The sequence below is a fragment of the Rhinolophus sinicus genome, linkage group LG06, assembly GCF_036562045.2.
Source record: "Rhinolophus sinicus isolate RSC01 linkage group LG06, ASM3656204v1, whole genome shotgun sequence".
NCBI classification, from domain to species: domain Eukaryota; kingdom Metazoa; phylum Chordata; class Mammalia; order Chiroptera; family Rhinolophidae; genus Rhinolophus; species Rhinolophus sinicus.
Window position 1 is genome coordinate 33,271,238 of NC_133756.1, and position 27,353 is coordinate 33,298,590.

The 27,353-nt window shown below is 41.2% G+C and overlaps 1 protein-coding gene across 11 annotated transcripts in view; it reads left to right on the forward strand.

Moving 5' to 3' along the window:
- PDE4B (phosphodiesterase 4B) overlaps positions 1–27,353 on the forward strand; it is a 564,992-nt gene that overhangs the window by 500,673 nt on the left and 36,966 nt on the right. For 9 of the 11 annotated variants that reach the window (XM_074334882.1, XM_074334883.1, XM_074334879.1 and 6 more), the window contains one exon: positions 23,328–23,440. In XM_074334882.1, the coding sequence (XP_074190983.1) occupies positions 23,328–23,440 (113 nt within the window). Of the gene's footprint in view, positions 1–22,655; positions 22,726–23,287; positions 23,441–27,353 lie in introns of those variants that run through there. The other 2 variants (XM_074334886.1, XM_074334887.1) reach the window with 2 other exon arrangements.

Consider the following 27,353-nt stretch of genomic DNA (forward strand, 5'->3'; position numbering starts at 1 on the left):
GGGTAAGGTTGGACTAGATGCAATTGATATTTTTGAGGTAGGACCCATCGAGCCTGCCAAGTGGTGGGTTGTACAAATGGAGGAAAATGGAGATATTGGAAATAAAGACGAATTTTAAGTTTAGATGACTAACGAAATGGTGGTGGTATCATTAATAAAAATATGGTAGTTAGGGAAGAGGGTGGATTGTCAGTGGGAAAAAGGTGAAAGCTTTTATCTTTTTAAACATAGCCTTATAGAATTTGAGAGCTATGAAAGTCATTATGATTATGTCCAATCCCTTTGCTTCATGTAGAAGAAAACCTAGTGAGAGGAAATGACTTGCCTGTGATCACCCAGCAAGTTAGTGGGATAACCACTTTTGGAAATCGGGTGTCCTGTTTTCCCTGAACAGTGTTTGTTCCATAAGATGATCTTATCTTACGCTGAGTTTACTTTGTGGAAATAGAATCATCATGCGGTAAGATGTAGTGGTCTGTTAGAAATGTAGATGTGGCACTTCAGTGACAGATCAGGGCCAAGGGCTTGGGAGCCCTCAAAATGAAAATAAGATTGAAATAGGCGGAAGCAAATGCGATTGCCGAAGGAGACATGAGAGTTGATAAGTCCAATGTGACAGGTGTCAATGGATACTAAGATGTGGTCACTAAATTTCACATTTAGGAGGCCACTGGGACTTGAAAGAGAGAAAACCGTTGCCACTGAATGGAGTGGAAGCAAGAAGCAAAATTATAAACATTGAAGGAGGGAGGGACCGGTGAAGAGATGGAAACAGAATTTAGAACTGTTTCTCTGGAAAATGGCATAAAAAGAGAAAGACGGGATATTGTTGCAACAGGGCCTAAAGAAAAGCTTTTAGGTTATTGTTGGGTGGGAGAAACATAAAATATGTGGGTAGGTAGTTGCTGTGATGGTCATGGAGAACAACAAGTGAGAGGTGTCAGTAAGTGAGGGTATAACTGAAGTTAGGCCGTGGGGGTGGAAACCAAAAACAAACAAACAAATACTCCAGAAGACAGAGGAGCAGAGAATGAGGAGGGACACTAAATGGATGAGTGTCCCTCAGGAGATAAAGAGGCCTCCTGAGGAGGTGCAGTTGATGGAATTCAAATCGACCTTTATCTTATTAGTGAAGGGGGAAATCAGATATTCTATCCTCTCACCTTCTCCAGGGGGAAGAGAGTCTGATTATGCGAGGCAGATAAACAAAAGTTTATTTACATTTTTTTCTATGCACTGTCTTTGGGTAGAAAGTGGGGGAAATTTGACAGATATGTTTCTAAAATTACATTTAGATGTAGTTTGTAGAAAATGTATAAAAAAGTTTTTCATGATCTACTCTGTAATACTACATATAGCGTTATAGTCAGAAAAGAAGGTTCAAAATGTTCTATGCAGTTGACATATACACTGCCAGCTCAGTAAAGAGAATGGGGTTTAGTGGATGTGCTGGAATTTTGAAGGAAGAAAATTGTATCATTATTAGAGTTGGGACCTTTAGGATCACTGAACTATTCTTAGTTGTTTGGAAATGATGTCCACTTCATCCTGGAAGAAGATTTCAGGAAACACCAGCTGCCATTTGGTAATATCTCTCCGGGAAGGCCCTACGTGAACCATTCTGCAACGCACGTATAAATAACGGGATACACTTTAAGACACAAGACATAATGCTCTAAAAATTTACCTCCCAGAGTGGTCAGAAATTTAGACAAGTACATGATTAATATGGCAAGGGAGTTCAAGAAACCTCCAAGTTACTCATCCTCCCTGGAGACTCAGTTTCTTCTGCTATAAAACAGAGATAATGCTCCATCTAGCTCTTCAGCTGCTATGAGAATCAGATGATGGGATACATGAGAAAGAAGTTCACATATTTTAAGGTAAGAGTGTAGTATGATTCTTACTAGCTGTGTATCCTTTTCAGTGGCTCATTGAAAGTCAAAGTGGAGGAAGAGCACCCAGATTGGAAGCATCACAAATTGCAGCAAAGTTTAATGGGATGAAGCGCTGTGCCTTTGGAGTCAGACAGTCCTGGATCAGAGTATAGGCTCTACCACTGATTAGTGGCTGTCTGACTTCAGGCAAGTCATTTAATCTTCTCAAGCCACAGATTTGTTTTTGGAGTGGCGATACTAACACTGCTTACATTTGCCAAGAGAAATGGATAATTTGAAGTCAAGTACTCCTTACGACACCGTGTGCCTAGAAAACTCCCTGTAAATAGTGTGCATTACCATCATTTTATAGCAACAACAACTACAGTAGTATAATAGCTTCAAGCAGCCATTTATTGCTGCTGATTTGCAAGGGGTACAACAGACATTGACCTCTTGGGGTATTGGTTTTGTGGTTTCATTATTTAGGAACATTCTCTCCAGGCTGAGAGTAGAGAACCAGCCCAGGACCTGGCAACTGGCATCATGTGGCTGCTGGGTGCCTATGGGAAGGGCTTCTGATGAGCTCACCTGCTCTCTCACTTTCCATCCACCCTCTCTCTCAGGTCAGCCCCTTTCCTGTCCTTCCTTGACAAGCCTTAGCATAACAGAACATCAGAGCTAAAAGAGTCCCAAAGAGTCCCCTAGCCATCATCTGTTCCAAAACCTGCATTTCACTGCTGAAGGAGTGGAGCTCAGAGAGACTGAGGGGCTTGTCCAGAGTGAACTGGCGATCAACCTGAAACTAGAACCCAAATCTCCCAACCCCCAGTTCAGACCTCTTGCTTCTACCCCACACTGCCCTTAGGAGGGAGCTTTACCACCACTCTTTCAGTGCAAATGAAGGAATATTATCTCCTGAAGAATTAGCCTTGAATCTGATACTTCAGCAAGCCCCCTGGACAATGCTTTGCACCTAGTAGTTACCCAGAAAAACATCTTTCTAAATGGAATCCATTTCTGAGATACTCTCTTCTCCTACTCCGTTTTTAGAACCGGGGACCAAACTTAAAGATCACCTTTAAATGACCTTGTTCATTTCTCTGTGCTGCCGTATATGCAGATGTCCCCCTTCCTAGGGAAAGCCTCCTTCTCTAATTTTGCTGGGCAGTCAATCCATCTTTCCCCTGTGCTCTCACTGCCCCAACGAAGAGCTCTGTGCTATTGTTTATGTCGAGATAGCACAGCATAGTGGCTAAGAGTGTGAGATGGAGAGTCAAGAGAATGAGGATCCTGGCTGGAACTTATGAGATACTTAACGAGAAGATAATATTTACTTCCTAAGATGCTAAGCGTTAATAGTGTGTGAAGTCCTCAGGTTGTTGCCTGGCCCCTAGAGTGCGCAGTATTTGGTTGGATTACAATTTGCACATTAACGTGACGGCCCCACCCTGCTGAACTATGACCTTCAGGTCCAGAACCGTGTCTTAGTTCGTTTTGTGTCCTTGAGACTTCACAGTGTTGCGTGATACATAGCAGATATTCAATGTTTCCAAAAGGGACAGAGAAAGAGGAGGGAGGGAGGCGGAAGGGGCAGTTGAGGGATGCAGCTGAGCGCCAACCTAAGAAACCAGAGACTTAGGTTCAGACCCCAGATTTTCAAACTGCTGGTTGTGGAGTGTTCAACCAGGCGTTCAACGTGTGTGAAACTCATTCTCTTTATCAGCAAGATGGGTTTGCTCCCTTCATAGCATCCTTAACAGGATAATTTGAGACAATGTATGTGAGAGTGTTTTGTAAATTGAAATGTACTTGCTGAATTTGTTACGAGAATTGTCATCATTACAACAGGGTCTGCCTTGATTTTACTTAATAATTAGCTAGCCACTGTGCAGTGACACCTGTCTTAGAGGAGAAGGCACTGTGTTAGCTGCTGGGAGGTCTTTGCTTTCAAGATGTTTACAGCGTGGAAGGGAGGTTAAAACCCCTGTGGCCTCTACCCCCGGCCAGCACAGGTGCTTCGAGAACACTGTTGGGCAGCCACCCTTGACCTCAATCTACCTACCTCAGTGAATGCCTGGCAGTGGTCTCTGAAGCAACCCCTAACAGCACATGCACGCCAGGCCTGCCCCATGCGCGACTTGGGAATGCTGCCTCCTTTGTCAAATGTCACCAGCACCACAGCACCATGTTCTCATTTCCCTCATAACACACATTTCAAAGCAGCAAACTGTATTCCCCATGACGTAAATGGTACAGTGGCACGGCAGGGGGCAGAGGGTGGCCTGAAGCCAGAGGAATAGAAAGTCAGGGGCAGACTTCTGACAGCCCATTTCCCCACACCCAGCACTGCATACGGGGGACCTGCTCTGAGACTTTCATCTTCACCCTTACACAAAGGTTCTCTTTCCTTAGGTATAAATCCCCATGTGTGTAGGTCTGGGAGCCCCTGGAGAGACACAACTAAAGGGAAATTTTGTTTCAGTGCCTCTTATACTCCATCAGGGAGACACAAAGTCTTTTCAGGGCAAAAGCAGCTCCTTATTACAGACACTCCTTGAAAGCTTTGCCTAATTTCCCCACAGCTAAATCCAGCTTTCTTTTACTTACCCCTTTCATCTAAAATGAGGCGTTTAAATGGATGTTAAACGTGGGTTCTTAACCCTGGAGACAGGTTTCTCCACATGTTGAAAAGGTTCAGCTCACATGGGTATTCTATTCATTTTCTATTGCTGGTGTAACAAATTACACAAACTTTGTGGCTTAAAACAACACAAATCAAGATTTTGGTGAGGCTGTGTTCCTTTCTGGAGTCTCTAAGGGGAAAATCCATTTCCTTGCCTCTTCCAATTTCTAAAGGCTCCCTGCATTCCTTAGCTCCTGGCCCTCTTCCATATTCAAAGCCCGCAATGGGCTGGTAGAGTCTTTTTCACATTCCCTCACTCTGACATTGATTCATCTGCCTCCCTCTTCCACATTTAAGGACACTTATACATTGGACCCACTCAAATAACCCAAAATAATCTCCTTGTTTTAAGGTTAGCTCATTAGCAACCTTACTCCCATCAGCTACCTTGATTCTCTTTTGCACGTAACATAATATATTTATAGGTTGCAAGGATTGGGACAGAGACATCTTTGAGAGGCCATTAGTTTGTCGACCACAGGTACTGACAGTGATGTCAAGACCTCAGGAAGTCTCTGTAGCAATGACTGGCAAATGTGGCCCATGTGCCAGCTACTTGTTTTTGCAAAAATAAAGTTTTATTGGAACACAGCCACCTGCATTTGTTTATGCATTGTATGTGGCTGCTTTCATGATTAAATGGCAGGGTTGAATATTTACAACAGAGACTATATGGCTCAGAAGTCTAAAATAATTACATTTGGCCCTTTTTAAAAAAGTTCACAGACTTTTTTTCTATAGCACTCCATATATCTCTGGTTGTGACCATAACTCTACAGAACATCACTCAGCAACTTTGTGGATGTCTTCTCCATGTTTTTCACTCCCTCAGCACCCACCCCCACCATATACTTCTTACATTCCTAGCAGTGCTCTGCCTGCCTGTCTTGCTCGTCCTCTTCTACCCTCAATTGTCATACAACTACTAAACCCTAGTAGTAATTCCAAGCACTATAGTGTGTCATGTCTTTACTTTGATAGATGTTGTTCCCTTTGCTTAGAATGCATTTATCTTCCCTTTCTATTTCCTGCCCAGCAAACTCCTATTCGTCCCTTAAAACCCTGCCAAGGCATAACTGCCTCCTGGAAGCCTTCCACAACAGCCCTATCCAAGGAGAAGTAATTATTCTATTCTCAGAACAATCTTTCTGAACTATAAGTGCCTCAATGGCAGTGACTGCTATATTTACCTTCTTCAGTATTCCCTGTGCCTACCCTAGGGACTGACATGTATTATGTATCCAATAAATATCAGTTTAATTGAATGGCACTTTAAATATTGCCAGTCAGAGATGAGGCATGGTACAGTGGCAATAATAGGTTCTATAAAACTTCACAATTGGTTTCTGCTATTACATGGAGGCTGCATAATCTTGGAGATGTCAGTTCCCTTCTCCTGGCCTCAGTCTCATCACCTATGAACCAAGGAGTTGGATTAAATGTGGTTGGTGTGTAAGGCCCCTTCCAGCTTTCATGGTCCTCTCCATCATGGCGGATTTGACCTGGCTCCTTGCAGATGCTGAGGAGAGAGAAACCTCCTGTGTTAGGCTTGTGCCCTGCAGAGCTGGAAATATCCAAGACATATATCCCTCATAGCTTTGTTTTGGCTATGGGGCAACTGGGCGCTGAGGAAATGGAGAAAGAGGGAGTGGAGAAGAGAAAGGAATTGGTGAGATAATTTGGGAGAATCTTGTAAGTATTTGTTATTGACATTTCTGCAGAAGCCAAGTAGAAGACAGACACATATGCTGGAGAGGTCAGGTAGTGTGTACTCATAATCCCCAGTCTATCCACTTACCAGGGAGCCACCCTAAATCTTTGTAACCATAGAAGAATCATACCAAACTCAACACTCCCCGCCTCTTCTAATTCCCTCTTATCCATCAGTGCTTCTGATCTTATGTCCCACTCGAAGGCTAGAAAACTTGGTGACAATTTTGGACACTTTCCTCTTCTTAGTCCTCTATATGAAGTCCTCTTATGAAGATATACTCTTTCCTTCCAGACATCACTTAGAACTTAATTCTTTTTCCCCCATCTTATTGTTACCACCTATTCCAGCCTGCATTGTTTTCAACTTAGTTCCTTAGAGTAGGGTCTTCCTGGGGTCCTACCTCTAGCTACTTCCCATTAAGAGCCATCTTATGTACTCCTGCTGACCTAACTGTCCCAAGTTCCCTCTTTCTTCAGGTCTCTCCCTTGTTCATGAACCTCCAATAGCTCCTTACGATTCCTGCTTCAAGTCCAGACTTTTCCACTTTATTTCATAATCTGGACCTACTCTGACTCTAACTGCTTTTCTTCAGCAGTCTTTGTTCAGTAAGACTTATCTCCCTGCCACTTTGTGATTCGTTTTGGACTTCATGTCTTTCTTCTTATGGTTACCTTTACCTGGCTTTCAAATCAGTTAGGTTCAGTGCGCTTCCACAAATGCTCATTAAGCAGCTGCTCTGTTCAAAGCACAAGCCCATGTTTGCTGCTGCCCTCCTTCTTTGACGATTTAACCCACAACCCACAGTGTGCCCCGACTGTTTTCATTCGGTGTCTGTGCATTCCTGCTCCCCTCCTGGTCCACACATTCCTTGAGGACAGCAATGACCATGTCTATTGCTTCTTTGGGGGCCTGCCATTAAGCCCAGACACCCAGTCCACCTTTCCAGGCTCATTCACCATTTCTTTTTCCATCTGTTCTATCATCTATACGTTGATGATAACAGTACGACAATCGACTTCCCCAGGTTGCTTTGAAGATTAGAGATATTTTGTTCAGGTGGACTCTCTCAGTTAATGGGTGCTATGATTCACGTCATCCTTCTTATCCATCCTTCCCATGGTCCTTCAGTTTTTGGTGCACAGGCTCTTGAGCATTGGGAGTTAAAGTTGGAACATTCCACACTTATCCCCCAAATTATAGTAGGCTATTGCATTTCATTTTACCTGTTTTTAAGGCAAACATTGATTAAGTGCCTGCTGTTTACTAGGTATTGTTCAGGGCTTGCCAGCAGCAATTTCAGTGGCCTTTTTTGCAGATGAGTCATTGGCTCTTCCCCATCTCATACCCAGCCCTCCCTATCTAAGAGGAAGTGAGGTGTGGGAACTGCAATTCAAAGTTTTCACTGAGGGCTTGGTCCTGAGCCTCGGCCACGTAAAACTCATTCATTCCCCACCCTCTCCAGTTCTTCTGGGGCTGTGGCTGCCAGGTGCCAGCTGAGGCCTTTCGTCTGCTGGCTGCCCGTGCTATTCAGTTTCAGAAAAATCGTTTCTATTCCAAGCTACAACTATTTGAAATTCATTGAAGAGTAGCAGTAATTCATTCATTCAATAAATTTAACCAGTGAATGAATTCAATGCAGTAAATGTTTGCTAAATTAAAGCAATCACTCTACAAGACGGACTTAATCTTACAATGTCTGCTGTATGTTTCTGCAAGAAGTTTTGTCGTCTAATCTATTTTTTTGAAGGCCAGTATTCCTTTGTTTACTACTATTTTAAGCAATATTAGTTCTCATAATTGAGGGAACCCTTTTAAGCTAGGTTACATGGCATTCTGTAGTAAATGTCAGAAGAACCACCAAAACAAAAACAATACAAAGCAACAAGCTCGGCTAATAAAAAACCACTTTTAAAAAATTACTGTTGGAATCTATTATCTAGAGGATCCCAGTTTTAAGGCTATTCAGCTATTCCAAATCTGTGTTACATCAATATATGTTGATCCTGGCAAAAATAGGCCAAGATGTCAGAAGTGACATGCAAAACATTTACAGGCCTTGTCTGTATGTGGTGTTCAGAGGGAGATTGATTTAAGCCAGTATTTTCTACCTCGCCTGCACATTTATGTTGGCGGGATTTTCACTGGTAAATATTGGTTTAAACCAAACACTGAAATCTTTAATCACTTTTAAACAGACACTGCATTATACTGTATTGGAAAGGGAGAAATAGAGAAAGAGTCAGCACAAAATGGGAGCTACCATCTTTCAAGTGTGTAAAGAAATATCAGAGTTAAGTTAAATTCTTCAGAAGTAGAAATGCCAAGAAAACCTTTGCTGAAATACAAAATTTTGTTTTTCTAAAGTCTGGAGCTGAGTTCAGTTAAGTGACGTTTATAGTTTACAAACCAGGGGAAATGAGGGCAGGAACGGAAGTACTGCTACCTCAGGAGAAACTGGCCAAAGGAAGCCGAGCCAGCTGTGACATACACACTGCTGGCTTCTTTCTCAGAATCTCAAACAATTCTTGTTCGCTACTGTGTCAAGTTGGGTTGCCATGAAAACTGGGGCCTAATTTTATATTTTGTTGAATGTTATTTGGAAGTTCTGAATCTGTCACATAAAGCAACTGCTTGTCTACCTATGAACAAGGCTGCAAAAAGCAAACTGTGAACCTTCTTACAACACATACGTATACAACCCCACCCCAAAAAGAGTCACTTGGTTTTTTTTTGTTCTGTGCCTTCATTCATCTCCAGTGGTTCTTACTGAATCACCCAGAACCCCATAAATCACCTCGAGAGTCTGAGTGTCCTGCTCTGTTCCTTCTTCCCACCCCCACCACCTCTACACTCCCTGAATCTCCACCCCTCTTATTTCAGACACCCCTGGGCGGCTTAGATGTTTCTAAGAATGTCTGCAAGAGGACCTGCTGTTTTAGCTCTGAAATCTGTAATTATCTCAGCTTAATTAAACCACTGCAGCTACATTCTTGGACAGATGATGATAAGATTTCAAAGAAGCAAGATGAGATGAACGGCTGGCCTACCGAAGGCTACCTGAAGGAAATCCTATTTTTGTTTCTTTCTTTTATTTATTTATTTATTTTTTTAAATTTTTCATCGGCCAGGACTCCCAGGGAATAAAATGTTGAACATGAAAGACTCAGATAGGGTGGTCATCGCCAAACCTGGCTGGGGATGAGACCACCTGGAGCAATTCTAAAAGGAACTAATTCCCAGAGCCCACCCCAAAGAGATGGCTTCAGTGCATGTGGGTTGACCTGGGACTCACCCCCAGGAGATTCAGGTTCAGCTCTTTCACACACTGGTGCCGTGATGGAATATCAACTTTGGATTCAGGTTGGATGAGAAAGAGTTCCAGCATATACCTAGAGTGACGTTGGGTGGGTTGGGTAATCTCTCTGAGCCTCAGTTTGCTCACCTATAAAATAAGAATAATAACTGCTTAATGGGGTTGTTGCAAAGATTAAATTCTGGCTCCACTAAGTGTGTGACCCTGAGAAAGCTACCAAATTTCTCAGTTCCTCACTGTAAAAGAAAATGATCTATTATATATGAAATAATACTCAGATCAGGAAATTATAATGAAGATTAAATTAGTTCATGCATGGAAAGTGCTTAGAAACTATAACTGGTACTCAATAAAATTAACTACAATCATTATTGTTATTACCACCTCTTTTAAGGTGCACATTAGTGGGGGAATGAGCATTGACCTTCAAGGGTTTACGTCCTGGCTATAGCCTTATGATCTAGAACAATGCTGTCCAATAGAAATAGAATGCAAGCCCCACAGGTAATTTTAAATTTTCTAGTAAACGTGTAAAACGAAACAGGGGCAATTAGTTTTAATAATGAATTTTACTTAACTCGATATATCCCAAATATTATTATTTCAACATGTAATCAAACATAAAACTTTATGGAGCTGCTTTCCATCATTTGTTTTCATACAAAGTCTTCGAAGGGCAGTATGTATGTTACACCTACAGCACAGCTCACATCAAACCAGCCACATTTTAAGTGCCCAATAGCTGCATGTGACGAGAAACTACCATACCAGACAATGCAGAAATTCCAGATTTGTAAAGCGAGTCCCTTCACCTGGATGAGCACCAGTGGTCTCACTTGTAAAAATGGAGATGCCGTTCACAGCTTGCTTTGCAGAAGAAAACGAGCAAACTTGAAAGTGCTTTGTCAACTTGAAGACACTATATGCAATAGGCTGTCTGCTCTCTGCAGCACCAGACTGTCAAATGCAACTCCATTCTCACGTGGTAAGTGACCAAAGTCCTGTGTGATCTGAGACATCACCCAGGACAGCACGAGGAGGAAGCACTTTCCTATAGGCAAGTGAAAGAGATTTTAGCTGCTGTTTCAGGAGATGGGAAATTTTCCACCATCCCTCCCAATGGCAAACAACTTTGCTTCTACTCTCCATTGAGTCTTGAAATTCCTTTGACAACTTCCATTCTACAATTAAAGATAAATTGAAGATATAAATAATCTTTCTATTCCCTCTGGCAACACCCTGGTTTGGGACCTCGTGACTTCTTAACTCCTGACCTCTCCTGCAAGTAAGGATCTCTGATATTAATAATTTACCAAGTGCTTATTCTCTATTCCATCCTATAATACTTACAACTTTCTTCAGTTAGATCAATAATTTATCTTCTTATAGGCTGCACTGTACTAGCAAGGGCACTGAACTTGGAGTCAGAAAGCCTAGACTCAAGTCTCTAGGTTCTGCATTTAGTAGTTATGTGGGAGTTAAGGTGAGACACTCAAACTTCAGTTTCTTCCTCTACGAAATAGAGACAATAGTACGTCCTTCGCAAGGTATGATAAGGATGAAAAGAAATTATACCTATGAAAGAGATCTATAACTGCAAAGCATGACATAACTGTAAAACAGTATTAAGATATGTATAAACCACTTTGTGTGTGTGCCATTCTTCCACTGAAATTTTCAATGGCTCCCCATTGCCTGGCAAATCGATTCTTTCATCTGGCATAAAAAGCTGTCCAAGACCTGGCCCTGACCACCCTACTTTTGCAAATCCATTCCACTCTACTCCTTTACTGAAATCCAGTGTTCTAACCAAGTAAGTCTGTTATATTTCTTCTCCTTCAACGGGACTAAATGGTGTGACACGTTTCTAATTTCATACCTTTATTCATGCAGTGTATTGCCTTACCTCATTTTTTTCATCTCTCAAAATCCCATCCCTTCTACTGTACCCAGCTTGCAAATCTATCCTGATCTCCTTTTCCTTTATCTACTTGTGGTATCTCTGAACATTGCTTGTATATTTCATATGACAATTGTCAAAATCTATTTCGGATTCTAGTATGTCTTAGTGCTTGGAGACCGGCAGTAAAGTGCCTAAGTACAGCTATTTGATGAGAGTTAGATAACAAAGTGTACATCTGATTTTGCAGAAATCCTCTTGATAGACAGAATGTCCCCCATATTAAAACTAGCCAGCCTAGAAATCTAACCAAGGTATGAATACAAAAGATGAGTAATGCTCATTAACTGTGGTAACATTGAACAGATCAGCAAAAAGAAGGTGGTTTTTTTGGAGACTACTAAACAAAGAACCAGGACAAGTATTCCTGACATTGTTTATCTAATACTATTTAGTAACAAAGGCTGCATTCGTTTTGGTAATCAATATCCCATCTATTGATATGTTGGGCAAGTCAGCATTTTGAACCATATTTTTTGAGCCTCTACTAAGGAACGGATGCTGTGCTGCATAAAAGAGCAGCCAAAAAGATATGTTCCCTGCCCTCAAGAAGATTACTGTGTAATGGGTGAGATAAACTGAGAGAGATCATTTTGATGAAATACCGTCAGTTGGAAATAGAGGACTGAGTATGGTTTGGTGGGAGGTTAGAGAAAAGGAGCTTAATCCAACCTCACAATATGTAGAAAGCTTTGTAAAGGAGAGGAGTCTAGGCCAAATCCTAGAAGATGAGTAATTGTTAACCACATGAACAGAGTTGGGAAAGCAGATGGAAATGTCTGAACAGGGACAACTACAGTCCACCTCAGCAGTGGAGCTGAATATATCAGGCTTGAGGAAAGCAGCCACTTAAATCATCCAGCTACTCCCCTGCTCTGATTTCATGCTTACCAAGCAATCTGATGGTTAGCGTTTGATCTCCCACGTCACGGAGCACGTAATAAGCAGAAGACATGAGAAACTTCCAGTAAATTACTGCTCTCTGTAAGTGAATTCATTGGTCTCTGACTTCTCATTGTGATCCTGTGAATTCAACTAAAGTGTTTTGGTATGGACTACCTCATTTAATCCTCATGCCATCCCCATGGAGAAAATATGTACACCCCCATTTTAGAGATAAGTCCATTAAGACGTAGAAAAATTAAGTAACTTGGCCAGATTCACACTGTTAATAAAATAAACGGCAGAGCCAGAAATCAAACTCATGTATGTTTTCCTCCAGATCCCAAGCTTTTCAATACTACTTAGTGAGCCACCTTGCAACCATTCATTCATTTGTTCCTTCAAGTTCATTCTTCAAACTGCAGCTAGTGTGATAATTTTAAAATGCAAATTTGGCTGGGCCATTCTTTTGATAAGGCTCCAGAAAATTTTCCCATTGTTTCCAGAATAAAGTCCAAGGTTCTTTTCATGGCCTGCCGTGGGGGTATATGACCTGACCTACACTTCTTGTATCAGTCTCTCTCTCTCTCTCTCTCTCTCTCTCTCTCTCTCCCCCCCCCCCCTCTCTCCCTGTATTCCTGCTACATGGACTGCTTGCTCTCAGCTCACCGAGCCCACTTTGACGTTCCTTCCTCCTGTCTAGGATGCTTTCCTCCCTCTTTATACCCAATTCTTATTCCTTCGAATCTCATAACTTTCCAAGGTAGGCCTTCCCCAAACTCCATCACATCCCCGCTTCTCAGATTTTTGGGTCCTCTGCTTCTTGTGGTATTGCTGTTGAACACCAGCACAAGTGGATAATTAAGTTCCTTGAGCACCCTTTCACACTGGTGGTACATGTTATTTACCGAATGAATACAGATTTCCATTAGTAAGTAAATGCCAAAGTCAGAGTCCTTCTGAAGAGCAGGTTTTCTTAACAGTAAGGACACTGAAAGAGCTGGAGGTAGAGCAAAAGGAAAGAGGGCTGTGAGGCTGGCACAGGAAACACATAGTTTTGCCTTGTCTAAACCTGTTTGGGTGAAAGAAAGAAAAAGTTGGGCCATTTGTTTATAACAGGCCCTATGGCTTAGCAAAAAAGATCATGGAATTTAGAATCAGAAAATTTAGGATCTCTCCCTCCCAACTCCCTTTCTCCCTTCCTTCTCCTCTCTCCTCCTTTCAACCTCTCATCTCTCCTCTCCTCCCTTTCCTTCCCTCCCTCCCTCTTCCCTTCTCTCTCTCTCTCTCATCAGATGACTTTGAGCAAATCATTAAATATCTCCAAGCTTCAATTTTCTCACATGCATAATGGAAAATGTATGTCATCATCATAATAATCTCTATCTATGAGGTTTATTTTTCAAGGAAAAAAATGAGATCTGCAAGTGAAAGTGCTTGGTAAAATGTCAAGTTATATATACAAAAACTAGTTGTGATTGGACTTTTTTTGTTGTTTGTTTAACTTGTAGAGTTAGAGGAATTTGCTAAGGAGATTGGCATCAAAATGACCTACATTTCACTATTTCCCTTGAGGGCAGTGAAGCTCTTCTTCCGTGAATCCACCCAGAGTGAAATCCCTGTCATGTGCAATTGCAAAGTTCCACATTTATAAAGACACATTAACAAAGTTCTGCCTAAAGAAAGGCACATGGGCTTACAAACTGCCTGTGGGAAGAATTGTGTTACAGAGTGTCTAAGTGTTCTCCAGTTCCTGTGATTTGTTTGAAGAGTGTTTTACTTAAGGTTAAAATAACATGCTTTATGAAATGTTGCATTGTAACACAGGTGTATTTAATTTACCAAATATTCATCAAAAGAAAATATATATTTTTCACATAATAACTTAGGAGGAAAAGAAAAGCTATTGCTAACAACAGGGGAAAAAATCATAACCAAAACCAGTAAATAACTAGGCCAATAGCCCCAACCAGTACCTTTAAATAAAGAGGCTGATTTCCATATATGTGAGATTATGTTACATTTTAACAAATACTAATTGTACTGTGAAGAAAACCAGAGGAAAGAAATAAATATGCCAACTCCACTGCGAGTCTAGTGAGGGCAGCTGTGGGGCTACAAGTTGATGGACAAAGCTAGAGTCCTAATGTAGAGAATCCAACTAATACACCCTTCTCATTTCCAAGGATCAGAAGAGGGTTTTTTAGTTTTCCCATCAAGGACTTCTCAATATTATTTTCCACATGGAGCCTTTGCTTTAGAAGATTTCATCTACAAAAACAAAAACTGTATTTAAAGGTCATAATTAGTCTACCAAATTAAAATTGTGGGTTATTTTATGGAGGCTTATTTAATGTTATTTTAGTTATTTAATGATGTTCACAAATTAAGAGGTAGGGAAAGTCTTGGGATGTTTTCCTTTCAATATCAAGAGGTTGCTTTATTTTGAGGTTAAAAGTGCAGGTTTTGCCGTGAGTCCTGTTCTGAGCCCCGCTTTTTGGAGCCCTCCCAGTCATGCTGGGGATATGTTCAGGCTAGCTTGCTCCCACATCCATGGGCCACCGGGCCATTGCATAAGGTCACCGTGTAGTTCGGATACTGATCAAAGCTACTCCGCCAGGTGAGGGGAGCTGAAATTCAGCCCATGCATCACTTGCCATGCTTTCTTCCTAAGCTGTCTGCCAAGAGAGGGCACATTTTTGTAATTTCACAAAGGTACCGTGTAAGTGTGGGGTGGGAGACAGGACAGGGGAGGAAGCTGGAAGGCTATCCAGCTTCACAGACTGACCATTTTGGAAAACAGGGAAGGGATTTCCCATATAATCATTCAGTGCAATGAACCATACTAATGTGTCCTGTTCATTGCTGTAACCCGGCACCCAGCAGCAGGCTTGGCACAGAGTAGACCCTGTATTTTTGTGGAATGAATGAATGAACAAATAGCTTTCTTGTACGATTCTCCACATCTGGAGGCGCACTAATTTGGCACGTCAATCAGGGTTTGGTGAAAGCAGAACAATACATTAGGCCAGGTCTATATTTCAGAAGTGAAAACCAACAAACTCGAACCTAACCAAGAGGCCGTTTCCTATCTGCGGTCGTGCACTTGGAGGGAGACTTTAGGATTTCATGGCCACCTTACACTCACTCTCCTCCCTAGGAGCGGAGCCAAACTCCACCCATCTCACCTATCAAGTATGTGGCAATCTACCCTCAAGAAAGTGACCAGGACTAAAGAGAGAGAGTCGTGGGGAGAGGGGCAAGGAAAAAGTTCCTGACACGTGCCAGGCATTGTACCAAATGCTGGGCATGCATTAATTCACGGACTTCTCATAGCTAGTTCATGCTATCTTCCTGTTGTACAGGTCAAGACATGAAGGCACAGCCAGGCTACTTACCTTGTCTAAGGCCACTCTGTTAGCAAATAAATAGCAGAGTCAGGATTTAAAACAGCTGGGTCAGACTGCAATGTGTTCCACTCAATTCTGAGTTATAGGAGCATTGTGGTGTACACAATAACAAAGCCAATGTCTCCTGGGGGGTATTTTTCAGCTGGGTGAGATTTAGTCAAACTCTGTTGATACCCACTGCTATAGTTCAACAAAAGGAAAGGAAATGTTTTTAGAACTCCTGCTCTTTGTTTTTTAAACTGGACTTTCCCTAGATGGGACTATCTGTTGAAAGCCTGCACGGAAAATCAAACAGAGAAAAGTACACCAATCACAAGCGTAGATCAGTGAATTTTCATAAAGTTAGCACACCCACGTAACCAGTACCCAGGCCCAGAAATATTAGGTTGGTGCAAAAGTAATTGCAGTTAAAAAGGTTAAAAATAATTGCAAAAACCACAATTACTTTTGCACCAACCTAATAGCTCATTGTCAGCGTCATAAAAGGCCCCCTCAAGTCCCCTCCCAGAACCAAACCCTCCAAGCTAGCCACTATGTTGAATTCTAATAGCATAGATTCAGTTTGCCTCTTGAACTTTCTATAAGCTGAATCATATTTTTATGTGCTTTTTAATACTTGGTTTCTTTTGCTTGACGTTTATGTTTATGAAATTTGTCCTTCATGTCTGGAAGTTGTTCTGATTGATTTAACTACCACACAGCCTTGCAAATAGCTAGTGTCTTCTCAGAAAGTCTGACTATGTGACACAGTTAAACAAAAGGTTATTTACATTTTTTTCCTATGCACTGTCTTTGGGTAGAAAGTGGGGAAAACTTGACAGCTCTGTTTCTCATATATACAGACCTGTGTTAAAATTGCATTTAGAATGACTCCTTTTATTAGGAATCTAAAACAATCAAACTCATAGAAACTGAGAGTAAAATACTAGTTACCAGGGGTTGGGCGAAGGGGGTTTGGGGAGGTATTGGTCACTAGGTAATTGTTTCAGATACATAAGATGAATAAGCCCTAGAGACCTACTGTACAGCATGGTACCTACAGTTAATACTGTATTGTATACGTAAACATTTGTTACAAGGGCAGGTCTTATGTTTACTGTTATTATGACACACACACACACACACAAAGAAGGAAGGAAACTTTTAGAAGTGATGATTAAAGTTTATGATACTGTTTATGGTGACAGTTTCACAGGTATATATTTATCTTCAAACTCATCAAGATGTATACATTAAATATGCACAGATTTTTTTATATGTCAATCATACTTCAGTAAAGGATGCCTTTAGGTATAATTTATAGAAAATTTATATTTGGGGTGTAGTGTGATGGTGTCCCTTGCTAATATGTGTGATTTGGAAGAGGCCACTTGCCTCTCTGCACCTCAATTTTCTCATCTGTATTAAGAACGGTGGTACTTAGGGTTTCAAAACTAAATGATACAGGTATGTAAAGGGCCTCTGTTCCCACCTGTCACAAAGAGCAGTGGGGGTCATAAGATCACAGTTTCCTCCACAAAGTATGGGGCCATCTGAAGTCTGTTACCAACTGGGGCACTGATTTCGTAACTGCTGAAATCTTTATCCATGTTCTTAAACTATGAGCAGCTAGCTATTGGTGGCCAGGCCCAGGTTTCCCATGACCCTTTGCTATCACCTTTCTCTAGGTCTCTCCTTCCCAACACCTCTTTGCTAACACATACATTTCAACTGGATTGGCGTGAAAAAAACTAGAGAAATTAGAATATGACCTAAGTATTAGCTGGAGTGAAAAAGGGGGCAGATCATTAGGAAAAAAAGATGTTATGCAAGAGTTTGTATACTATGATCTCATTTTGATTATATACATATGGATGTACACATGCACACACATGCATGAAAGAATCTACACAGAGGAGTTAGGGATAGGGATCTCTGCTTGGTAAAATGTGCCAATTTTATCATTTCAAAGTTTTGCTTGTCTGTAATTTTGTAAATTTCTATAATGTGCCTCTATCCCATCTATAATAATAAATGAAATGTTTACAAAATACACATACTTAAAATATTTACGGTCTCATTTTGTGTGTATGTTCCTATTCTGCCCTCCCTGTGAGAATATGGTATTTTTCTTTCCCTCAGTTTACAGAAAAAAATTTAGTCTCAACAAACTTAGGTAACTTGCCTGAAGTCACGCACTGAAGCAAGATGCAGGACCAGAACCTACCAGGTCTTCTGAGTAAATACTGTGCAGTCTCCTGTTGCTATTGGCTGTTAGGTGCATCAGAAAAGGGAAGAAACTCAGGAAATGACAACATTTAGGAAAGCAATTACACGATCTTCATAGAAAAGACCCAAGGGTAACATGTCATTTTTAAAGGCAGCATTTTCGGGAATATGTGCATTTTCAGCACTGAGCTAAATCCTCTATTTCTTAGACCAAGATGTAGCCTTGCAAGAAATCTTGCTCTAGTAATTTAACCTCTGACTTCTCAGCTGGTGCCTTAAGGTAAATTAAAGCTAGTCATGCCTCTTCGGTGTCTGCTATACAGATATGTTGCGAGGATTAATGAGTAGTGTGCTTGGAACTCCTTTGAGAAAAGAGCTATGTGAATGCCACATATTATTACCAGATTAATATTAATTATAATTTTTCATCCATTCTCTCTTCCTGTTTCTCAGGGTCAAATGCAATTCCTACCAGAGCTGTAGGAGGAAGCAAATCTTCCTTTGCAGGTCTTGTTGGAGTGAGAAGGAAGAAATAGAAGGGAGGTTGGTTGTCCCTACTCCTTCCTCCCTCTGGAAATTTTTGACAAATAGAGTTAACGCCATGACCATACACCATTCCATTACCTGCTCTTAGCCCCTGCAGACCTGCTTCTGTGGTACTAAGCAGCTCCTTTTCAGAGCCACTTTGGTAAGACAAGAAACAGGGCCAGCTTCATATTCATGTAACCTGTGCTGCTGCACAGGCCCCACCCTCATAGGCATCTCGTAGTCGCTGTCTTGAAACCCGTCATAATTTTACCTTTGATTTTTAAATGATTTTTAAGTGAAGTCTGATGGGACAATGGAGTATACTCCAGTGGCTTAGAGCCTTGGCTCATGTGCTGCTCCATCGCCTGCTACCTGCCTGCCTTCCCTGGACATGTTCTCTCCCATACATTCCCCTCATCCCTGGTGCCCCAGGACTCAACCAGCATCCTTCTCCCTGCCCTCACCCATGAGCTGGCATCCGTTCTCATCAGGGGCCTAGGTGCAGGTGCAAAGAGTGCATATGTACCTTGCAATATCTCAGGCACAGGGCATGGTAGCAGCCCTCCCTGCCCTAGGTTGGCAAGGACATAACATGGTAGACAGTGACCATGTCTTGGCAGGGGTAAAGCCTGTTGTCCACCCCTGATCCAGGTATCGAGTACATCCAAGTGCAGAGGTTTTAGTACCCTTAAGGGTCGTCTGTCTGCTTTGGATTGGAGCATTGGTACTGTGGAAATGTCTGGTTTTCATCGAGCCTGCTCCTGGCTGGGGCACAGCATATCAGTCTCGCAGCTGGCAGACAGGCAGGCAGGGATACCCTAGCAACTGGTGAGCTGGGCGTGTGCCCTGAGTCATAGGATGCAGCGCCTCAGGAGTCTGGTGAGGGTCTGCATTCTCCTCATGGTATCCCCAGGCCTGAGGGAACGTGACATTAAAGAGTAAATAAAAGACACCATGCCATTCATTAATTGTGACAAATGTGCAATAATAATGTGAGATGTTAACAATAAGGAAACCTGGAAGTGGGATATGTAGGAACTCTCTACACCATCGTTGCAACTTTTCTGTTAATCTAGAACTATTTTAAAATTAAAAATTTAAGAAACAAAAACAACATCACCATAATATGTCATGAGATAGAGAGAGAGACTCCAGAAGAAAGGAAAAGCATCATACTTGACTGCCTTTAACAGCCCTTTTTCCTGCCTTCACAATAAGGGGTCCTGCATTTTCATTTTGTACTGGGCCCTGCAAATTATGTAGCTGATTCTGACTATAAAACCCCTTGTTGAATACACAATTCTACTATCTCCTTTCCTATTCCTCCCCACCACCGAATGCCAGTCTTTTGGGTTACCTGGACTGCCGTTAATAATTATATTCCTATGTATGGATCACCTACGAAGAACTGGCTACATACCAGACGCTTTATATATTTATCTCATTTAATCCCATTATAACTTTGTGAGACAAATATTCATATCTTTATTTTAAGATGTAGGAAATTGAGGTCCAGGGTCACACGGTAACTGATTGAAGAGAGAGTCAAAATGTGTGAGTCTCACTTCAAAGCTGATGCTCTTTCCACATGGCTACAGATGTTCCATTCAGCCTCTAGGTGTCCAAGTATTTGCAGGCTGCTTGGGCAAGCACTTTGGTTTCCATCCTCCAAGTACTTACTGAGCATCTGCTAGGTACCAAGCCCTGGATCTGGTGCTAGTGTTACGATGTTATAGTGTGAAGGTCAGTCCTGAGCTGCCCTTGTTCTTTCCTCTGGCTGTGCCCATAATAAGCAGGGTTTTGATGCCCCCATACTTAGCCCACTCTGACATCTGTCCCTCTTGCCTTAGCTACTGTGATAAGAAGGCTCTAAAATGGGACACAAAGAAAGTCTTCATTCCGTATTAAGAATCTGGGAAAGTGATGGTTACTAGATGGGAGGGGCTTACAGGATTGGGTGAGAAAGGTGAAGGGATTAAGAAATACAAATTGGTAGTTACAGGAGAGTCACGGGGATGTGAAGTACAGTGTGGGGAATATAGTCAATAGCATTTTTAAAAGTATGCATAGTGTCAGATGGGTAGTAGGCTTATTGGGGGGAATTACTTCATAAATTATACAGCTGTCTGACCACTATGCTGTACACCTGAAGCTAATACAAAATAATATTGAATGACAACTATAATTTTTTTTAAAAAGTAGTTTCAGGGATGTGTAGTGCTGCATGGGGAATATAGTCAATAATGTTCTAATAACTATGTACAGTGTCAGGTGGGTGGTAGACTTGTTGGGGTTATCACTTTGTGAGTTATGTAAATGTCTGATCACTGTGTTGTTCTGTATGCCTGAAACTAATAAAAAATAAATAAATAAACAATGAAAACAGCATCTGGGAAGGAACAAATCCTCATTAACTTTAAAATATATTTTACTTAAAAATGACTGTGGCTGACCAGAAGAAGGGAGGGCAGTGAAGTAAGGTCCTGTCACACCTGTTGGGCAGTCATGACATCTCAGTATTATAGCAACTCTAGGAGCACATATGTTTGTGCCTGTTCTGTGTAATAGACAATGAATGAGCTGTGGCGGTAAGACTTAATTGGATTTTGAAGAGTCCTCCTACTTCTTCATGCTTTTGTTGCTATAATTACTATATTTCCTTTTTCAAATTGAGTGGAAATCGGATCCCCTTTTCCTCTTCCTGAAGGAGAAATGTGATGTATCATCTTACAGTAATTTTGCATATCAGCCTATTTAAAGGGTTCGGAGCAAGTCGCTTACTCCCCACCATCCCTAGTGAATGTCTGATCTTAGTTACCAAGAACCGCAGGTTGTGATATGGAAAATACCAAGGTAGTAAAGCCTGAGTAGTTGGGAAGTGGTTGGACTTTTTCTTTTTGGAGAGGCCTGGAATGAAGATGGGAGGGTTCTGTCACTTCAAGAAAAGCTTCCTTTGGAAAGGAGTCCTCTTTGGAAGGAAACAGGAAGCAAGGGGATGTTTTGGACACACTAGGGAGTAAGTGGGGAGAGTCTTCATGTTGAAACAGCATTGCAAACTCAAAGAGGAAGAACGGAGGGAAGGTACATGCAAGTCTGGCTGGAAATGAGTTTTACTAAAATCACCTCGATTCTTGTCTTCACATTTTTGAGGAGTGTGAAAAAATGGAGGAAGTCATCTCTAGTGGTTTTGTGGTTTTTTTAAGTATGACATACAGGATATTGAATTTTAACCCGTTTATCCTGAAGTGAAGGCATATTTGGGGGATAAACAAAACACCTATTCTTTGAGATGTGTGTCTGGGCCCAAGTGATTCCAGTCACTTGGAATCACTCTTTTGTTTATTCCCCTTCTGCGTTAAGTAGGAGTGCTACACACATAAATTCATTCAAAAAATAATAAAAGGCTATGTGGTCTCCCTAGAGTTTCTGTATGAACATATGAAAAACGTATCCTAAATCTGACAGGAATGTGTGTAGTTTTTTTCTTCATCATAGAATTCCATACAAGATTTTCAGTTTTATTAGTGCCTATTGCTTGCATTCCAGAAAGCCTGGCAGAGTTAATGGATGCCGTTCCCCTCAAAATCAATCAAGTATGCAGGAGAGTCTGACAGATTTTATAACTGTATGTAGCATCATTAATCCATCTAGCATTTATAAAATTATTTCAGTGTTTATTAACATAGGGTTCTTAAGTCAATAACTTTGAGTATTAGTTTAGACTCACACACTTTTGAGTATGGAATGACATGTTGTGAACACTTAACAAGACTTTTATTATCCAGCAAAAATATGATCTTAAAAACAATATTGTTTTGAATGGACCACTGAGAAATATTTCCAGAATGTCTAGATTCCTACAGTGACAAAAGCAGAGCCCCCGGCTTTAATCAAAGTGAAAATCTGCAGCCTTCACATCTGGCTCCACCTGAAAGTCCGGTTCAGAATTTCCCTGTGATCCTGGCAGTTGCAGAAGAGAAGTTTTAGCTTTGTTTAGTATAACAAGAGCTGTAGGACTCCCAGCCCAATAAACTTGTTCATATAAAACTCCAGACAGTTTCTCTTAGACTGAAGTCTTATCAGGGAGACCTCATTTTGCCTCTACTTAAAGGAGAAATTCAGAAGAGGAAAGGAATAACCTATGCCGGTCAGTGTTTGCTGAATTAAAAGTTAATCCAACTTGTACACGTTCCCGGGAATGAATGGCTGCATAGCCTTCCAATGAAACTCTCAGTCCCCCCCACCCCCACCCCCACCCCCAACTATTCAACTGTATGTTTCATTTAGGAGAACAGCAAAATGAGAAAATGCTTTCCTCATTTCTCCTCTAGAAGGCAAACACTCAGAAATGACATCACACACCCTAAAGAGCCCCAGGATGACTAAGGCAGACGGAGCCTGAGAAAACTCACTGCTTCTGCCTTTAGTTTTAGGACACATGTATGCAGATGAGCTTATAAGAGACGGTTCCCCGCCTTCTTCCTCAGAGGAAGTTTCTTGGTAGATCACAGACACCTCACCCAGGAGTGGGGGTGAAAACTTGGCACCAGGCATCCCCGGCAGAGAGCACCGCGGTGATTTGTTCTCCTGGTGGAGAGAGCTGGAAGGAAGGAGTCGGCGCGCAAATAATGAAGGAGCACGGGGCCACCTTCAGTAGCGCCGGAATCAGCAGCGGCGGCGACAGTGACCTGGCTATGGACAGCCTGCAGCCGCTCCAGCCTAACTACATATCTGTGTGTTTGTTTGCAGAAGAATCTTATCAAAAATTAGCAATGGAAACGCTGGAGGAATTGGACTGGTGCTTAGACCAGCTAGAGACCATTCAGACCTATCGCTCTGTCAGTGAGATGGCTTCTAATAAGGTAAGAGATGACCGTTGTATTCATTAAGATGTGACCACGCTTGGATCTCCAGGCTCCCCTGGCCTCTGTCTGCAGTAGAGGTGCACCCAGGGATGTGACTGACTGTAGGAATAGGTTTGTTGCTCTGCCTCAGAAGATTCTGTCCCCAAGTGCCACACTTTGTTTGTAGCTTGATGCTACAGTAAAGTTTACAATCCTCAGTACGCTTTAATTCCCAGAAACCAAACTTCTTTCTTTTTGATGTAGCTCGGCATATGTTTAAGTTGAGAGGTGATTATAAAGTATACAAATCACTATACAAATGAAAATGCCTTTTTGAAAACAATTATCAGGAGGATAAAATCTGAATGAATTCATAGGGTAAAATGTGTAAAATATGGCATTGCAATCAAGTATTTGACATATATAGATAGAGATATATACATATATCTCTATCTATATATAAATATATATATATATATATATATATATATATATATATATATATATATGAAGAAAATAATGTGACCGCCATATGTATCAACGGAGAGAATGGTTTGCCCTGAAGTTTCATAAATTCTGAAATTCTTCTCAGAAGGACATTCTGGGATTTTCTAACACTTATTTTGTGATGCAGACATGGCTATGATTGAAAAAAAGAAAGAAAGAGAGAGAGAGAGAGAGAGAGAGAGAGAGAAAATATACTTTGTCTCCAAAAAGATAAAGTCTTTTTCTTAAAAGTTTGCTGCTTTTCAAAGTGGAATCATTTGAAATAAATGTCCACTCATACTGCAAAGAAATGGTTTTATTCACAATCGTCAGATAAAACTTAGTGTTGAAGAACGTTAATGATCTATCATTATATTATTTGTTTAATTAACACCTGGATTTAGAGGGCTAACTTATGTAGTAAGAGTTGTTGCTTTTTGTTTGTATTTTTCCCGTGTATGTGTGTGTGTGTGTGTGTGTGTGTGTGTGTGTGTGTGTGTCTGTCTGTCTGTGTGTATGTACAGCCTTAACATTATCCCTCATAAGTACACATTTTCAGAATCCCTGTTCAGACTAGCTTGAGGTGTTGTCTTACTGTCTTATGGTTCTGGGGCTTGGGAAGAGATTTTGCTCCACACCTGCCTGCTTGCCCTTTCCAGCCCAGGAGGTGCACTAGCGAATGTGTGTCCCCCCTCCCTCTTTCCTGGGGTTAAAGTACCACCTTCTTGGCAAGGCTTGCAGGCTGGCTCCTGCTCAAAGGATCTGAGCAGAGGAAGCGTTGCCTCCTTAGGAGGTCCTGGGTGGGGGAGTGGGGAACTCTTCTTAGTCTTTGTGTTTTGGTTAGTGATGGGCAAAATAACAATAATAACAATAATAAGTCCCTTTCTCCCATTTTAATTCATATTCAAGTCGGAAAAAAAGAGAAAATGTCTGAGGCTTAACTATTTTAAGCTGAAGTCTAAATTCTGGGATTTTCCAGGCTGTTGTAAATCTTAACCAATTGCCTCCCCACGGGGAGGGCTTAACTGCTTAACTTCCCCAAACCACCTTGGGACTCCATGTAGAAAATGTTTCCCACTTGCTTCCGTTTACTTTCCAACATCAACAGACACTCTGTTCTGTGTATTTTGTGATCATTGATACCCATACAAAATGTAGATCCAATATTTGGAGGCAGCTTTGCAGCAGGTTTCACCATCAAGGATATGCTCAACTTTCTTCTGGAGTCACTAAGTAACAAAGGCAACTAACTCTAGTGTGGGCGAAAGAATACTCATTGAGAAACTGCAAATTGCTATTCTTTTTCATTTTGAGTGTTGCTGTGTTGTAGATTCTAGCTAGGTTTTGTGTCTGGAATGGTAAAATTAGACGTTGTCTATATCGCAAATTTATTTTAAATTGTTTGTATTCAGTGTCATAGTTAATAAGACTCAGACCAGAGATAGTGTAGGTCCTGGTAAGAATTCCAATCACTTCAGGCTTCCGCGCCTCCTTTATGGTGTCATGTGCAGAAACCAATGAAAGTTGAATAGAGCTAACCCTAAAGAAAGGGCTAAACCTGAATTCTGACGCACTTAGCTTAAGTTTAAGTAGAAGGCATTCAGCCTCACCCATCTTCTAAGTCTACAGTGGAAAGGTTGTAGGGCAAAGCAATTATCCAGTGGATGAATAATATCCAGCTGACAGCTGAAGCCAATGTCAATTTTTAAAAAGATCTCACTCTTTTGACTTAGCTACTTCCCCCCCCCCCCCCAAAGTCTTGATTATCCAGATAATTGTCTCGGGTAATGTTTAATCCATGGCACATATCATATAATGAGAATATTTTTGTGGCCACCAAAAAGAAATTGATCTACATTAGTTTCTTGGGAACTGAGTTATCTGTGATGAAAAATAAAATTTCATATTCGATTTTAAATGTTGTTGAAACTATTGGAGCGTTCTATCCAAGTTACTGTTTAAAAGTGTAGTCACCATCATCGTCATCATCATCATCATCATCGTTACTGTGCAGTCTTATTTGGGCATCCTTTTCTTACTCTAACTGAACAAAGGAGCCACGGCAAAGCTCTGAGATACAGACTTGAAAGTGAGTGTGAAATGTTCTGTAGAGCAGTATGTAAAAAGTATGGGCTTTGGAATCAAAAGACCATGGTTCAAATCCTGTCTCTATCGTTTATTAGCTACTTGACCTTGGCCCACTTACTTAACTGCTTTAAGACTGTTCTCACCTGTAAAACAGGGATAAAAATGGTACTTACCTCACTGGGTTGCTGTGAAGATTAAATGAGATGTAATGCATGAAAAGCATTCAGCAAAGCCCCTGATGTATAGTAAAAGTTCAATAAACGATAACTTATCAATAGTGTTCATTTCAAAAGTTCAAAAATGATAACATCAATTTTTTTACATCTTTGCAAAAAATTATGTGTCTCTAGTTCTGACCAGCTAAGTGACTGACAAGTTGTGTTTGCAGCTTCTGAACTTAAGAATGGTGATGGGCAAGCCAGTGTTTTTCTTAGGGGGGAGTTTGGGAATTGCATAGGTGCAGGTCTACCCGCAGCTCGTAGAGAGTTGACTGTGTCTAGGGAGTTTTTGAAACGCAAGCAATCTCTCATATTTACTTCATCTGGGTAGGGTTGTGTGTTCTTTTTTTTCTTTCTTTCTTTGTTGTTCTTTCTTAACTCTTTCACATTTTGAAGAAAATTGTGACTTAAAGAGTAGAACTGGCTTTCCCAACTGTGATTCAGAGCCCAGAGAGTTACAGACAAGGAACTGTTTCTGTGATTTATAAAAACATAGTTTTCTTGGCCCCCAGTTTTCTCATTTCTTAATGCTGGCCACAGGCCAAATGGAATCCCAGAATTATAAAGAAAAATGAAGTCAGGTGGGTTAATGTCATAGATTATTTCCCCCCAAGAATTTCAGCAAGGTGGAATAAACTAAGTGGGAGTTTTATGAGGCAATGACTTTGTTTTTCAAGAGGTAAAGGATATCTAGTGACCCTTTTCTCAACAGCCCAAGTTCAGTTAGATGCGTTAGAACTGTTTTCTTTAATGACAGATTGCCTTCATAGATTTGTTCATTAATTTTGGTGTTTCAACTTTGTCACCTTCTGAATTAGAAGAATTGTTTTACACTTCAGTGAAAAGCATCAGAGCATGAGTGTCTCAGTGGCAAAACAGTCAGATGTTTTGAAAACAGGATGCTTTGGCTCTGCAGTATAAAAAGAGGAACGGAAAGAGAAACAGTATAGAAAGGAAGAAACCAAATAGCCTCAGCAGGATCCCCAGCCCAACAGGCATAAACACTGACCTATCTTCCTGACCTTCACTGGGGCTCAGTTCCTGACCTCGTGTCACCAAAGCCAATCGACGTCATTGGAGGAGGATAGGAGGAATGGCGCAGCTGCTGTGAGGGTGACTAGAATTTCCTGTCTCCTTCC